At 60.5% G+C, this 15,837-nt stretch overlaps 2 protein-coding genes across 2 annotated transcripts; both read right to left on the bottom strand.

The window, feature by feature from the left end:
- Window positions 1-249: 249 nt before the first annotated feature.
- DDN (dendrin) lies at window positions 250-2,134 on the bottom strand. Its single transcript, XM_038752038.1, has 2 exons — window positions 1,908-2,134; window positions 250-1,794 (listed from the first exon to the last, which is right to left on the bottom strand). The coding sequence occupies exons 1-2, from the start codon at window positions 2,132-2,134 to the stop codon at window positions 267-269; spliced, it is 1,755 nt and encodes a 584-aa protein (XP_038607966.1). The 3' UTR covers window positions 250-266.
- Window positions 2,135-4,163: 2,029 nt separating this feature from the next.
- PRKAG1 (protein kinase AMP-activated non-catalytic subunit gamma 1) lies at window positions 4,164-15,303 on the bottom strand. Its single transcript, XM_038752438.1, has 12 exons — window positions 15,224-15,303; window positions 8,426-8,474; window positions 6,925-7,034; window positions 6,672-6,753; window positions 6,487-6,545; window positions 6,315-6,360; window positions 5,992-6,046; window positions 5,703-5,829; window positions 5,300-5,465; window positions 5,174-5,211; window positions 4,795-4,941; window positions 4,164-4,672 (listed from the first exon to the last, which is right to left on the bottom strand). The coding sequence occupies exons 1-12, from the start codon at window positions 15,230-15,232 to the stop codon at window positions 4,568-4,570; spliced, it is 993 nt and encodes a 330-aa protein (XP_038608366.1). The 5' UTR covers window positions 15,233-15,303; the 3' UTR covers window positions 4,164-4,567.
- Between the last annotated feature and the right edge of the window lie 534 nt (window positions 15,304-15,837).

Here is a 15,837-nt window from a genome sequence, read left to right on the forward strand (position 1 = left end):
GCCTCCTCCTCCGGGTCCCCTGCCTGGAGTGGATGGACGAATTCATCCCCTCCCGTCCCACCTCCGAAAGGAATTCAAAGAATAATAATAATAATGATGATGAAAGGGCAGGCGGCTGTTTGTCCATCTCGTTTCTTTGGGAAGGGAGAGAAAGGCCGGGCCTGTCCAGGGGTGGGGTGGGAGGGGCTCAGGAGGGGAGGAGGAGAGGATGGAGAGGGGAGGGGGAGGAGCGAGGACCCCCCCCTCCCCGCCGACCCCCCTGCCCCTCAGTGTGGCTTCCCTCGTCCCTCCGGGGCCGGTCCGGCGGCTGCAGGCCCTAAGCAGCCCTCCTCGGTCCGGCTGAGCCCGTGGGGGATGTGGCCGCCCCTGGCTTCGGTGTCCCCGGTTCCTCGCCCGGCGGGCTCCGTGTCGCTGCCGTCCGAGGAGTTTCCCGGGGCCGCCCGCTCGGGCCCCTCGTCCGAATCCGAGTCCGGGGCGGTGTGGCGGCGGATGCGGGACACGGCCTCCCGCAGGGCCCCGCCGTAAGGGCCCGGCCCCGGCAGCCGCCGCCCGGGCCCGGCGGGGAGCCCCGAGGGGCGGGCGGCGCGCTCCGCCGGCGCCGCCTCCGCCGGGCAGCCCTCCGGGCAGCAGCCCCCTCCGGCGGGGCGCGGCGGCCGGCCGCTCTGCAGCGGCCTCGGGCCGGGGGACGGGAAGGCCGCTCCCGCCTCGCCCGCCGGTCCCGCCTCGGCCTCTTCCGTGCGGGGCGGCCTTCGGGCCGCGGGCTCCGGGGGTCCGGGGGTCCGGGGGGGCCCTGGCGGGGGGATGCGGCGGGCGCGGGGAGGGGGGATGTACTGGGCCCGGATGACCACGCAGGTGGCGTCGATGACGAAGACCCCGTCGGGCCCGCGGGGGCGGCCCGGGGCGCGGGGCAGGGTGTGCGGGCGGCGGGGCTCCCTCCCGCGGGGCCCGCCGGGGCCCCCGGTGCCCCCCGGGGCCCAGGGCCGCGGCAGCGTCTGGCTGTAGCGCGGGGGCCGCCCGCCGGGGCCCGGAGCCCAGGCCCGAGGGGGCCGGGCCGCCCTGCCCCGGTCGGCGGGGCCGGGCCGGGCTCGGGGGAGGGGGCGCGGCGGGACCCCGGACCCTCCTCCTCCTCCTCCGCGGCGGGCGCCGGGCTCAGCCCCGGGACGGTCCCGCCGGGCGGGGGCGGGGTCCCCCGGGGCGGGGGGCTTGGGGCCCACCCGCGGGCGACCGGTCCCGGCCCCCAGCCCGTCCCGGGAGAGGCGGGGGTCCGGCTTCCTCGGGGGGCCGGCCAGGGTCCGGTGGGGGCCGTGGTAGGACGGCGGGGGCACGTAGGGCGGGGGCCGGTCCGGGCGGGGCGGGCGGCGGCGGCGGGGCGGGGGGCCCGCGGGGCCCCGCAGCAGCAGGTGGGCTTCGTAGCTGGGGGGCCCCGGCGGCCGCCCCCAGCCCCAGGCCCCCGGGCCCCCGCGGGGCTGGACGGCCGAAGGACGGGGCGTGCGCCCGGACGGACGGGGCCAGGCCAGGCGCCAGGGGGCCCAGCCGGGGCCCGGGGGCTCGGGGCCGGGGGGCTCGGGGCGGGCCGGGGGGCTCCGGCCGCCGACCCCGGCCTTGCGTCGCTTCCTCTCGGTGTCCTTGACCTCCCGCTCCTGCGAGGCGGCCTTGCGCTTCTCCTGCTCCCGGGGCCGCGGCTGGGCCGGGGGTCCCGCCCCCCGGTTGGTCGCCTCCCGCAGCACGCGGGGACCCCAGGCCCGAGGCGCCGGGGACTCCGGGGACCCCGGGGACCCCGGGCCCGGCCCGAACCTGGGGGAGGCAAGGAGGACCCGGCTGAGCCGCTGGGAAGCGGGGAGACCCTCCCTCCCGCGCCCCGGCCGCGGGGTCCCGGGGTCCGGGCCCGCCCCTTCCCCCGCACTCACGGGCAGTCGTCGGGGCGGCGGGGTCGCTGTCCGGCTCGGGGGTCCATGGGGGGCCTCGGGGGAGCGCGGCGACCGAAGTGACAGGACACCGTCTTCACCTCGATGAGCACCAGCCGCGACTTCTCCTGCACCCACAGGCAGCCGCTCGGCTCCGCGGCCCGGGGGTCGCCCTCCCGGATCCCCGACGGGCTGCCCGGGCCCCGGGGCGGCAGCGGGCCCGCCAGCATCCTGCCCACCCCCAGCCCCACCCACCCCCGGGGTCGCCCACCCCCCCACCCACCCCCCAGGCCCGGGAGCCGGGATCAGCCGCGGCGCAGCGCTGGGCCCAAGGACCGGCAGCTATATATACACACACACACGCACACACAGACACACACAGACACCGACGCCCGAGCACGTGTGTGCGCCTGGATGGACGGGGGTGGGGGTGTCAGTGTGTGTGTACGTGTGTGTGTGCCAGTCCTTGCCTGTGCGCGCGCGTGCCTGGGTATGTGCGCCCATGTGACACGGAGCTGCCGCCCCCGTGCCCACGGCAGCCCCCCGTGGGGGCCTCGAATTGGGGATGGGAAGAGGGAGGAGGGGGCGGCCACTCACCCTCCCCTAACCCCTTCCCTCCCGGGAGCCCCGATTCTGTCCCCGCTTTGCACCCCCCCCGGCCTCAGTTTCCCCCGCGGGGTGGGACACCCACGGAGCTTCGGGAGAGGGAAGGACAGGAGCCCGTGGGTCTATTTTTGGCGGCGACGGAGCTGGGGGGAGGAGGAGCCGGCAGAGACAATGGGGGTGGGGGGGCGGGGAGGGGGCTCCCTGCGTCAAAGCTGCCCCCCAGGACCGAGGCTCCCGGCCCGGTGGGGCGAGGATGGGGATGCCGGGATCCTGGGGGCCACGCCTGCCCCCAGAGCCGGCAGTGGTTGAGGGGAAGAGGGTGGGGGGCAGGGAGGAACCCCCTCCAAGGGGACCGGAGACCCTGCTAGTGGGGCTTGTGGGGGAGGGAGAGGCTGAGCTCCCCCTTCGCCCAGGCCCGCGCCAGGTGCCCCCGCCTTCACCATGGCAATGCCAGCACAGAGAGGAGCCCACGCCAACCCCACCACTCTGAGGGAGACTTAGCAACGAGGCATGGCAACCGAGCGGCAGTGGCGGGGAGGGAAGGGAGGGGCTGCTTTCTCCTGGCACCCCCACCCCCTGCTGCTGTCAACTTCACTTGGGGCTGGGGAAGTGGGCAGGGGCTAAAATCTGGGGGCAGCCTTCCCTTTCACCCTCCGTCACCCCAGGAAACCCAGTCAGGCCAGGGCCTGGGGGTGGCTGGCTTGGACACCCCCCTCCCCCCACACCAACAGCAAACAGAAAAGCCCTATTTTACCCCAAGATCCTGAGGCAGGGGCTCCCGGCTTCCCCGCTTCCCTGGGCAGGTGCTGGGGGAGGCCGATAGAGAGGCTCCAAGACAGAGTCTGGCACCAAGCAAGAGGAGGGGGCAGGGAAGTGGGGTGGCTGAAGGCTTGTCAGCCCCCTGCCTCCTGCCCCGGGTGGAGGCTGCTGGCCCTCCGGGACCCCCAGGTACCCACCTGGCTGGCGGGAGCAAAGGGCCTTGAGTGCAGAGGCTCTGGACCCCACCAGCTGGACCTTGGAGGCTTTTGAAGCCTCTGCCCCCTCCTTCCCTGAGGATGCTGTGCCCCCCCAGGCCCGCCCTCCCTCACCCATGGATGCCCGGGAAGCCTCCCCCTTCAGCAGGAATGTGCTGCGTGGAGCCTGGGGAAGGGTGGGGCTGGCAGGGTCACTCCTCCCCCAAGGATCTGGAGACCGAGGCAGCCTGGGGGCCCCGGTGGGGGTGGGGGGTCAACGGGCCTCCTCTGGGGGCCTCTCCTTGTCCCCACAGCCCTCAGGCCCCTTCACCCACAACTCAGTCAGGGTCTCCTTGGCCCTGCCAAGGCAAGAGGGAGGATCCTGGCTCCGCCCCCACCCTGGGAACCCCGGGCCCACTTCTGCCTTTGAGGAGAGGCAGCGGCGGCACTAACAGGGATTTACTGCTCAGCCTCGGCAGGACCCATCAGCAGTGCCCGCTCAGCAGGATCGGAGCTTGCGTAAGTGGTGGGAATGGGGGGGTGGGGTGGGAGGAATAGGGGAGGGAGAGCATGGTGGATGAGGGCAAGATAGGGAGGGGCCCAACGGGGAGGAAGAAGGCACGGGGGTGGTTGGGAACTGGACTTGCGGGGGGTGGGGGTGTCCAGTGATGACAGACCAAAGCAAACAAGAGATGGCGGCTGGGAGGTTTCACTCACTTTAATTACTTGCTTCACCTCCACTTGCCCTCCCCAATCCCGCCCCCCCGGGTTCCGAAATACACATTTTGCACTAAGAAGAATAAAAATATTTTTACAAAGCATTTCCCGGACCCGTGTCGGGGGCCTGGGGGGGCTGGTGATCTCTCAGAGATCAGAACCCACTAGCCTGAGGAGAGGATTTGGGTGGTGGGGGAGATGGGGGGGGGGGGGGTGATCCAGCTCACAGCTGGGCTGACCTCAGGGGTGGGCAAGGGAAGTGTGACTGGGTGGGGATGGAGGGTGGAGGGGGCAGGGGGACAGGCACCTGGGAAAAGAGCCCAAGGCCCCGCGGGTCAGTCGTCCACGGGCCAGTCCGTCTGGAGGGGCCGCCGCCGCTCCCCCGTCTCAGGGCTCCCCGGCGCCCCTGAGCACCAAGGCCTGAAGGATGTCCGACAGCGACACGATGCCCTTCACCACGTCGTGCTCGTCCACCACCACCAGCCGGTGAACCTGGCCCGGGGCCCGCAGGAGGGGAGAGGTCGGCGGCTGCCTGGGCGTGCCAGCCCATCTCCTCCTCCTCCCCGGGTCTCCCCCTTCAACCCCCCACCAGATCCCCTCTGGTCCTCCCCAACCTCGGCCTCCACCAGCCGGTTGATGATGGTCTCCAGCGTCTCATGGCAGTAGCACTTGAGGACGCCCTCAAAGTAGTGCGAGCGATGCTTCAGGGCCTTGGTCACGGACACGTCCAGGTTGTTGTAGGTCTTCTCAGCGGCCAGGTTCTGCGGGGCGGCGGGGGGCAGGGGAGGGAGAGGGGAGGGCCCGGAGGCTGCTGGGAGGCCGGAGGGGAGGGAGCGGCGGCTGTGGCTCTGCCCCACACCCACCCACCCACGACATGCACCTGCCTGGCGGGGCTCTGTCCCCCTGTTCCCTGGGACCTCCCAGCCTTCCCCATCACAGGGAGAGCCCACCCCGTCTTGTCCCCCCGCCCCGCCCCCTTCCCTGGACACTCACGATGACATCAAACTTGGAATAGATGTCCACCACGCGGCCTGCCGGGAGGAGGGGTGGCTCAGCAGGAGCCCCAGGTTCCCCTACCCGCCCCCTGCCCCCCACCTGGCCCCTGCCCCACGCCCTCACCCTTCTCGTCCACCACGGGCAGGGCGGAGACCCGATGCTGCACGAAGATGCCCAGTGCCACGTAGACGGGTGTGGTGGTGCGCACCATGGCGATGTTGGCGTAGGTGCCGATCTGCAGCTCCCCCAGGGATTTGCCCATGAACTCTGGCTTGGGGAACTCGGCGATCTGCACCGGGGCACGAGAGGAGGGGCTGGGGTCAGGTCCTGTCCAGCTGACCACCCCCCGGCAGGTGCAGGACTGGGGGTCTGGGCTGAGCCACGCTACAGAAGGGTGAAGGGTGATGACTGGCCTTCTGCTCGCGCAGGGCCGGGGAAGTCCACGATGAATTTTCCTCCCACGGCGGCCCCCACCCTTACGTGTCCCTCCGTGCCCCATGCCCCCGACCCCACCCCCACCACTCACGAAGAGCTTGAGGAACTTGAGGATGCGCTTGTGAGTGAGTATGTAGAGCGTGTTTCCGGAGTCGGGGTCGATCACCGGCAGCCGGTGGATCTTGTTCCGGATCAGCGAGGAGACGGCGTCAAACAGGCTGGGGCGGGGTTGGGGGGTGGGAGGTGGGGTGGGTGTCAGGCTGGCCTCGGGTGGCGGGGGGTGACCCTCCCGGAGAGCGGCTGCCGAGCTAGGAAGGCAGCTCCTCCCCTTCTCCCACCCACCTCCCCCTCGGCCAAGAGGGTGGCCGGCAGGGGCTCACCTGGCATTTGGAGAGATGAAGACAAGTGGCTTGAAGGAGTCCTGCAGGTACACTTCTGCGGGGGGCCGGGGAAGGGGGAGAGGGGGAAAGCAGGGAGCCGAGGGAACGGGGGAGGGGAGCAAACAGGAGGAGGCATAGGCAGAACTTACACACCGCAAGACACCAAGGGACCAAATTCTTCCGATGCATCTGCCTCCCTCTCATGCCTCCTGCTCCCGCCTATCCCCACCCACTTCCCCCTCCCCCCAACCCGCTTCCTTACCCTCCCTGCAACTCCCCCCCACCCCCTTCCCCACAACACCCCACCCCCCGGCCCCCCCCACCTCTCCAGGTTTCAATCTTGTGCTCCTCCAGCTCGTAGATCTGCACCTGAAAGGAGAGGTAGAGATGATGATGGTGGTTGGAGGTCGATGGGGGTTGGGGCTGGCCGGAGTCCTGGGGGCAGGGTGCCTGAGGGTAGGGTCCTTTGGGGGGCGGGGTTCCAGGGTGCCTCACCAAGGCCGACTTGTAGTAGCGGTGCAGGATGTTGATGAAGTCCGTGATGGTCAGCATGCCTGCAGACAGAGACCACTGGCTCAGCAAACCGTCTCTCATTGGGGGCCCTGGGTGTCCGCCTTCTCCAACGTCCCCTGTGTGACTCAGCCACCCCATGCCTGCCAGAGGCAGGGAGCCCCACCTACCCACAAAGCTCTGTTTCTTGCTGTCCCAGAGCGGAGCGGCCCGCACCCCATTCGTGACCAGTGCAAAGAAGGCTTTCTTCACCTGCGGGGGGTGGGTACAGACCGTCTGACTGGGAGGAGGAAGGAAGACGGGCAGGGAGGGGGCAGAGAGTGGAGGGGGGCGGTCCCTGGGTGAAACGGGAAAGGGTGGGGGAGGGAGCCTCGGGGCCTGGGGAGGGCTGGGTAGGTGGAAGGGGGTTCAGGCCTTGCTGACCTGCAGGGAGGTGTCGAAGACGACCAGTTTGGAGCTGGTGGGGATCAGGTCGTAGCAGCGGTGGGACTTCATGAAGCAGGTGTACACACCGTCGTTAGCCTCAAGGGTCTCTGTGGGTAACGGGGGTCGGGGGAGAGCGGGGAGTGGATGGGGTCAGAGTGAGTGAGTGGCAGAGTCCTGGGAATTCCTCCCCACTCCTTCCGCCCAGCCCACCCAACCCAGCTCCATCTCGGGGGAGCAGACTTAGGTCAGAGGTCCAACAGGTCCAGGCCTCAGGGTGGCATTTATTCAACCCCCAAAAGATCGGGGTGGGGGAGAGAAAGGAGCTCTTCTCCAGGAAAGAGGCCCATAGCCTTCTTCAGTTGCTTGTTCCGATCAGGAGGTTCTTCCTGATGTCTAACTTCATTCCTTCCTGCTGCAGCACCAGTCTCCCCTTGTTCTGAGTTCATCAGAGATGAGGCTTGGTTGTCCAGGGAGCAGCCCACACCAGGGAATAGAGACTGGGGTGCAGGCTGGGGATGCTCTCAGCTGGGATTGTGCTGGGACCAGGAAAAAATAGGGCAGGAGGCGGGCAGAGGGGCGGGTGGAAGGCAAGGGAAGCAAGAACCCAATCCGGGATCCTTCTCCGCCCACCCTCTTGGCTCCAAACTCCCAGCCCATTCCACCTCTCGGAGCATCTTTGTTTTCCCCTGAAGTGGGGGCACTCGTTGTTGGGTTGGCTATGAAGTTCACAGCCCACCCTGGCAGTGGTGCCCAGGAATGCCATCCACCCTTGCTTTGGCAGCAGCCCCTTGTTCATCCATGGGAGGGGTCACTAGGACCCCCCGGATCCTCTTCTGCTGAATTTTCACCCAGCCAGCCCCACCCCATTGGGCTAGTTCCGGACACTGTCTGCATGCTCTCCCCTCTGCCGCATCCTGCTCTGCTGATTTCTAATCTCCTCCCCAACCCGCAGGCCCTCCACCCCGAGCCGATATGTCTGCAAGTCCCTGAGGTGGAGGTCTTCTCTCCCCCAGACACCCCCAGCCCAACCAACTCCCTTTCTACCCCTCGGGCAGGGATGGTGGGAGAGGTCACTGGGCTGGCCACCTGCCACTGGCTTCCTCTCCTGGCTAACATCTCCTGAATATCTTTTTGGTGGGGGAGGGAGAGCAGATGAGAGGGAGAGAGGGAAGGAAGTACGGAAGGGAAAGAAGGAAGGGAGGGAGGAAGGAAGGAAGGCAGGCCGGCGGGAGGGAGTGGGTGCTCTCGCCAGGGCCAGTTGCCAGCCTGACAACCAGGCGGCACAAAGGCTAATTTTAGTGCTGGGCCTGGCCAAGTGACCGAGGTGGCTCTGGCCGGCCAAGCACACAAGCCAACTCGGATGAGGTATGTTTGGAGGACGGCCGGTACCTCCCCCTCCCCTAACTCCTCCCCCCCCCCCCCCCGCCCCCTGGAAGAGCGAGAGGTCGAGCTGAATTTCGGCCCGGCTTCCAGAGGCCCTTCCCGGAGGGGCTCTCACCTTCCGAGGTCAGGGTAGCCTTCTCCATGTCGCTCTCGGGAACCGGGGCCTGGAGGGGTGGGAAAAAAACGGAAGTCAGCTGGGCAGAGGCCCATAGGCTCCGGGGGCTGAGAAACAGGCATGAGCTCACACACACATACGCATGTGCACACCCACACACGTGCCCACACTGCTGACTATGGAAACCAAGGCTCGTCCCTGGCCCTTTCTGGACTTGATCGTTCTCTTGTGTCATCCTCACCCCTGGACTGGTGGGGAGGGAAACGGAGCCCACAGCGCTTAGTACGGTGCTTTGCACAAAGTGCCCAATAAGTACGATTGAATTGAATGAACAGCACTTGACAATAAAGACCCTGCAAATTCCCAGGAATTATGACTGCTCCTCATTCGCACTGGGGCCTAGGCAGAGGCTGGCATTCCTGTGGGCACCCCCAGGCACACTTATGAGGAACTGTGCATGTACACACTCACCCACACACAGAGGTATGCACTCAGAGATTCGCCCAAAAATACACACGTGACGGCAAAGTGCCGTCATGTAGACCCTCCTCCTCATAACAATAACAACAACTGTGGTATTTGTTAAGCACTTTCTATGCGTCAAGCACTATTCTAAGCACTGGGATAGATACAAACTGATCAGGTTAAACACAGTCCCTCTCCCACATACGGCTCACACTCTTAATTCCCATTTTACAGATGACAGAACTGAGACCCAGAGAAGTGAAGTGACTTACCCAAGGTCACATGGCAGACACGTGGAAGAACCAGAATTAGAACCCGGTTCCTTCTGAGTCCCAGGCCTGTGCTCTATCCACTAGATGCTGCTTCTCATGCGTCTCCTGCTGTTCCTCAAGGTCACCTTCTTGCTACTCTATTTATTTAATATTATTTTATAATATTACTCTATTTATTTATTTATTTTACCTGTACATATCTATTCTATTTATTTTATTTTGTTAGTATGTTTGGTTTCGTTCTCTGTCTTCCCCTTTTAGACTGTGAGCCCAATGTTGGGTAGGGACTGTCTCTATATGTTGCCAACTTGTACTTCCCAAGCGCTTAGTACAGTGCTCTGCACACAGTAAGCGCTCAATACATACGATTGATTGATTGATTGCTACCTAAACCCACTCCCTCTGCCTGCTCTTCTGACCCCGTTCCCTCCCACTTCCCACAAGCCCTTGCTCATTATTATTATTATTATTATTATTATGGTATTTGTTAAGCACTTATGTGCCAGGCACTGTAATAATAATAATAATAATAATAATTGGCATTTGTTAAGCGCTTACTATGTGCAATGCACTGTTCTAAGCGCTGGGGAGGATACAGGGTGATCAGGTTGTCCCATGTGGGGCTCACAGTCTTAATCCCCATTTTACAGATGAGGTAACTGAGGCCCAGAGAAGTTAAGTGACTTGCCCAAGGTCACACAGCAGACATGTGGTGGAGTCAGGATTCGAACCCACGACCTCCGACTCCAAAGCCCGTGCTCTTTCCACTGAGCCACGGCTGCTGCTCTACTAAGTGTTGGGGTGGATACAGGCAAATCGGGTCGCCCGTCCGGCGTAGGGCTCACAGGCTTAATCCCCATTTTACAGATGAGGTAACTGAGGCCCAGAGAAGTGAAGTGACTTGACCACGGCCACGCAGCAGACAACTGGAAGAGCCGGGATTGGAATCCATGCCCTTCTAACTCCCAGGCCCATCTCTACTCACTGCTTCTTTCCCCTCCCTCATGCTGTCAGCTCCCTCCACTCAGTCTTCAAGCATACCCAAGTCTCCTCAGATCTAAGGTGGCCCTCTCTCCACCACCTCACACCCCATCTTCAGGATCCCCGTCCCATCCAAGGTTTCGGTCTGGGTTCTGCAGTATCCGCAGTGCCCACCTTTCCTCTTTCCCAGCTCTCTTTCGGGCACACTGCAATCGGGTTTCCGACCCCTGCGTTCCACTGAAACTGAACTCTCTCTGGTCACTGTCGGCCTCTTTGTAGCCAGGTCTGACGGGCTCTTCTCTGTTCTAACCTTCCTTGACCCCTCAACACTGTGGATGCTCCCTCCTCAATCAAGCAATGATATTTGTTAGGCGCTTCTTGTGGGCAGGGAGAAGACAATTCAACAGAGTTGGTCTATACGCTCCCTGGCCTCCCTTGCAAACTAGTGAAGGAGCTTACAGTCAACCAATGTGATTTCATTCATTTATTCATTCAATCGTATTTATTGAGCGCTTACTGTGTGCAGAGCACTGTACTAAGCGCTTGGGAAGTACAATTTGGCAACATATAGAGACGGTCCCTACCCAACAGTGGGCTCACAGTCTAGAAGGGGAAGACAGAGAACAAAACAAAACATATTAACAGAATAAAATAGACAGAATAAATATTTTAGACTGTGAGCCCACTGTTGGGCAGGGACTGTCTCTATATGTTGCCAGTTTGTACTTCCCAAGCGCTTAGTACAGTGCTCTGCACACAGTAAGCGCTCAATAAATACGACTGATGATGATGATGATGTACAAGTAAAATGGAGTAATAAATACGTACAAACATATATACATACATACAGGTGCTGTGGGGAAGGGAAGGAGGTAAGGTGGGGGGGATGGAGAGGGGGAGGAGGAGGAGAGGGGGAGTGGGGGGAGAGCTTTACTGAAAGTTTACTGTGTGCAGAGCTTACAATCAACCAATGTGACTTACTGAGAGCTTACTGGGTGCAGAGCACTGTACTAAGTGCTTGAGAGGATACAATAGAACAGAGTTGGTAGACATGATCCCTGCCATCAGTGGAAGGGTTTTCCAACTGGCAGAGTTATTACAATCCACGGCTCCACCCTGAAACAGGCCTTGGTTGGATTCTAATCCCAGCTCCGCCACTTGCCTTCTCAGTGGAAAGAGCCCGGGCTTTGGAGTCAGAGGTCATGGGTTCAAATCCCAGCTCCGCCACTTGTCAGCTGTGTGACTTTGGGCAAGTCACTTATCTGTGCCTCAGTGACCTCATCTGGAAAATGGGGATGAAGACTGTGAGCCCCATGTGGGACACCTGATCACCTTGTAACCTCCCCAGCGCTTAGAACAGTGCTTTGCACATAGTAAGCGCTTAATAAGTGCCATTATTATTATTATTATTATTAAAAAGGAGAAGCAGCAAAGCGTAGTAGATAGAGCCTGGGCCTGAGAGTCAGAAGGTTATGGGTCTAACCCCGGTTCTGCCACTTATCTGCTGTGTGACCTTGGGCAAGTCACTTCACTTCTCTGGGCCTCAGTGACCTCATCTGTAAAATGAGGATTGAGACTGTGAGCCCCTTGTGGGACAGGGAATGTGTCCAAGCCGTTTGCTTGCATCCATCCCAGCGCTTAGAACAGTGCCCGGCATATAGTAAGTGCTTAAAAAATACCATAATTATTATTATTATTATTATTGCCTGTTGTGCGACCTTGGGCAAGTCACTTAACTTCTCTGTGCCTCACTTTTCCTCATGTATAAAATGGGGATTCAAGCAGAATGGCTTAGTGGAAAGGGCATGGGCTTGGGAGACAGAGGACGTGGGTTCTAATCCCAACTCCGCTACTTGTCTGCTGGGTGACCTTGGGCAAGTCACTTAACTTCTCGGTGCCTCAGCTCCCTCATCTGTAAAATGGGGGTTAAGACTGTGAGCCCCACGTGGGACAACCTCATTACCTAGGTATCTACCCCGGTGCTTAGAACAGTGCTTGGCACATAGTACGTGCTTAACAAGTACCATAATCGTTATTATTATTATTCTCCCTCCTAATTAAAAGTGTGAGCCCCAGATGGGACAGGGACTGTGTCTGACCTTGAACTTGTATCTACCCCAATGCTTGACTCATAGTAAGCGCTTAACAAATACCATTATTATTATTATTTGGATGTCCTGCTGCTCGTACAAAACCGACGTACTCTTCTTCCCGCCTCAGCCCGCTCCTCCTCCCGGCTTTCCCATTTTTGTCAATGACACCACCTTTGTCCCAGACCCAGGAACCCAACCCCAAAATGGGGTCAATTCTCACATTTGTGTTACTGCTATATCTTGCCGGTTTGCATTTTGCATTTCCCACCTCCGCCTGTTCCTCTCCACCCAGACAGTCACCTACTTGGTCCAAGCTTTTGTTGTGTCCTGGTTGGACTATTTTCTCAGCCTCCGTGATGGCCTCCCCCCACCCAGCTTCCAATCCACAGTCATCATCAATCGTATTTATTGAGCGCTTACTATGTGCAGAGCACTGTACTAAGCGCTTGGACTGTACTAAGCAGTCCATGCTGCTCCCCTCAGGACCATTGGCTGGGTGGCTTTTCCCTGCTCTCTCCCTGTCAAGCACAGCCTCCTCCCATATTATAATTATTTAAGCTTTGTGTGAGCAGGGAATGTGTCTTTTTACTGTTACAATGTACTCTCCCAAGCACTAAGTACAGTGCTCTGCACACAGTAACTGCTCAATAAATATGACTGAATGAATGAATTACTACCATCATATTGCAGATGAGGTAACTGAGGCCCAGGAGGCATGAAGTGACTTGCCCAAGGTCACACAACACCCAAGTGGCGGAGGTAGGATTAGAACCCAGGTCCTTTTGACTCCCAGGACCAGGCTCTGTCCCTTAGGTCATGCTGTTTCAATTCCTCAATGATGATGACGATGATGGCATTTATTAAGCGCTTACTATTTGCAATGCACTGTTCTAAGCGCTGGGGAGGTTACAAGGTGATCAGATTGTCCCACGGGGGGCTCACAGTCTTAATCCCCATTTTACAGATGAGGTAACTGAGGCCCAGAGAAGTGAAGCGACTTGCCCAAAGTCACAAAGCTGACACTTGGAGGAGCTGGGATTTGAACCCATGACCTCTGACTCCAAAGCCCGTGCTCTTACCACTGAGACACGCTGCTTCAATCAATTCATTGTTTGAATAATAATAATAATGATGGTATTTGTTAAGCACTTACTATGTGCCAAGCACTGTTCTAAAGCGCTGGGGGGTTGTCCCACTTGGGACTCACAGTCTTAATCCCCATTTGACAGATGAGGGAACTGAGGCGCAGAGAAGTTAAGTGACTCACCCAAAGCCACACAGCTGACAGGTGGCAGGGCCAGGATTAGAACCCATGACCTCTGACTCCTAAGCCTGTGCTCTTTCCACTGATCCACGCTGCTTCTCCAAGGAGCAGTTGAAGGAACTGCTCCTAACTTGGGGATGCTCTGTGGAAGGCCGGGCCGCCCCTACCCCTAAACCCGCCGTGGGGGGTCCAGCAGGAAGGCCCAGGGAGCCGAAGATTGGCAGGTTGAGCGGTCAATGGGGGGCTGGATTGGGGGCTTCACGGGAAGGCGGCAACAGTAAACGGCTCTCCAGCCTCCCTGGGCTGACCCGGGGACCCCCGGAGTGGGCTGACATCCCGAGGTCCGGTTGCACCCCCTCCCTTCCCCCCAACACTCAGTGGTGGGTGACCCGATGCAGCTGGCACCTTGTCATTCATTCATTCGTATTTATTGAGCCCTTACTGTGTGCAGAGCACTGTACTAAGCGCTTGGGAAGTCCAAGTTGGCAACATATAGAGACAGTCCCTACCCAACAGTGGGCTCACAGTCTAAAAGGGGGAGACAGGGAACAAAACCAAACATACTAACAAAATAAAATAAATAGAATAGATATGTACAAGCAACATAAATAGAGTAACAAATATGTACAAACATATATACAGGTGCAGTGGGGAAGGGAAGGAGGTAAGATGGGGGGGATGGAGAGGGGGACGAGGGGGAGGCCCTAAGTAGAGGCCCAAAAGTAGAAGGAAGGAGAATATATGTTGCCAGCTTGTACTTCCCAAGCGCTTAGTACAGTGCTCTGCACACAGTAAGCGCTCAATAAATACGATTGATTGATTGATTGAGAATGGCACAGGAAGGCGAGGGGCCAATGCCAGGCCGGGGAGAAGGACCCTGTCTCTCTATGTTGCCAACCTGTAGTTCCCAAGCGCTTAGTCCAGTACTCTGCACACAGTAAGCGCTCAATCAATACGACTGATTGATTGATTGAGAATGGCACAGGAAGGCGAGGAGCCGATGCCAGGCCGGGGAGAAGGACCCTGTCTCTCTATGTTGCCAACTTGTAGTTCCCAAGCGCTTAGTCCAGTGCTCTGCACACAGTAAGCGCTCAATCAATACGACTGATTGATTGATTGAGAATGGCACAGGAAGGCGAGGGGCCGATGCCAGGCCGGGGAGAAGGACCCTGTCTCTCTATGTTGCCAACTTGGACTTCCCAAGCGCTTAGTACAGTGCTCTGCACACAGTAATCGCTTAATCAATACGACTGATTGATTGATTGAGAATGGCACAGGAAGGCGAGGGGCCGATGCCAGGCCGGGGAGAAGGACCCTGTCTCTCTATGTTGCCAACTTGGACTTCCCAAGCGCTTAGTCCAGTGCTCCGCACACAGTAAGCGCTCAATCAATACGATTGATTGCTTGATTGATTGATTGATTGAGAATGGCACAGGAAGGCGAGGGGCCGATGCCAGGCCGGGGAGAAGGACCCTGTCTCTCTACGTTGCCAATTTGTAGTTCCCAAGCGCTTAGTCCAGTGCTCTGCACACGGTAAGCGCTCAATCAATACGATTGATTGATTGATTGATTGACCCAGGCCCGAAGTTGGGCTGAGGAGAGCGGGTGACCACGCAGCAGGGGGCCAGAGCGCGCGCGCGCGCGCCCGCCCGCGCCGGTCCGGTCCGGTCCGATCCGGTCCGATCCAGTCCCGGCCCCACAGCGCCCCCCCACGGCCCCTCACCGTCTCCATGGCGCCGGGCAGCAGGTCCGCCGGCTGGCTGCAGGCCGCTTCCTCCCTCGCCCGGCCCCGCCCATCGCCCGCGCGCCTTCACTTCCGGTGCAGCGCGGGCGCGCGCACGCTCTCACTTCCGTCCGCGACGTCGACGGGCGGCCTGAGGGGAGGCGGGGCGGGAACATGGAGGGGAAAGATGGAGGGAGACAGGGTCTGCCTCCTCAGGCCGCCCCCCGCTAAATTACCGGCCCCTCCACGCCAATCTCACACCTCACCCTATTTCTTCCCCCTACCCTCGCGGCGGGTTCGAATCCCGGCTCCACCGCAAGTCTGCTGTGTGACCTTGGGCAAGTCACTTAACTCCTCTGAGCCTCAGTGACCTCATCTGTAAAAATGGGGATGAAGACTGTGAGCCCCACGTGGGACAACTTGATCACCTTGTATCCCCCCAGCGCTTAGAACAGTGCTTGGCACATAGTAAGCGCTTAACAAATGCCATCATTATTATTATTATTATTATCCCAATCTCCTCCCCAGCCCCAAGTCCTCCCATCCCAGTCTCCCCCATTTATTCAGTCGTACTTATTGAGCGCTTACTGTGTGATGATGATGATGGCATTTAT

The sequence above is a fragment of the Tachyglossus aculeatus genome, chromosome 10, assembly GCF_015852505.1.
Source record: "Tachyglossus aculeatus isolate mTacAcu1 chromosome 10, mTacAcu1.pri, whole genome shotgun sequence".
NCBI lineage: Eukaryota > Metazoa > Chordata > Mammalia > Monotremata > Tachyglossidae > Tachyglossus > Tachyglossus aculeatus.

What these genes read in the sequence shown, in the direction of transcription:
- DDN (XM_038752038.1), bottom strand. Translation starts at nt 2,134, where the DNA reads ATGCTGGCGGGCCCGCTGCCGCCCCGGGGCCCGGGCAGCCCGTCGGGG. An exon ending in CGCCGCCCCGACGACTGCCC is followed by an intron (nt 1,795 to 1,907) that starts GTGAGTGCGGGG and finishes TGCCTCCCCCAG; the next exon opens with GTTCGGGCCGGGCCCGGGGT.
- PRKAG1 (XM_038752438.1), bottom strand. An exon ending in ATTCCAAGTTTGATGTCATC is followed by an intron (nt 4,942 to 5,173) that starts GTGAGTGTCCAG and finishes GCCGCCCCGCAG; the next exon opens with AACCTGGCCGCTGAGAAGAC. An exon ending in ACCGGCTGGTGGAGGCCGAG is followed by an intron (nt 4,673 to 4,794) that starts GTTGGGGAGGAC and finishes GCCCCGGGCCAG; the next exon opens with GTTCACCGGCTGGTGGTGGT.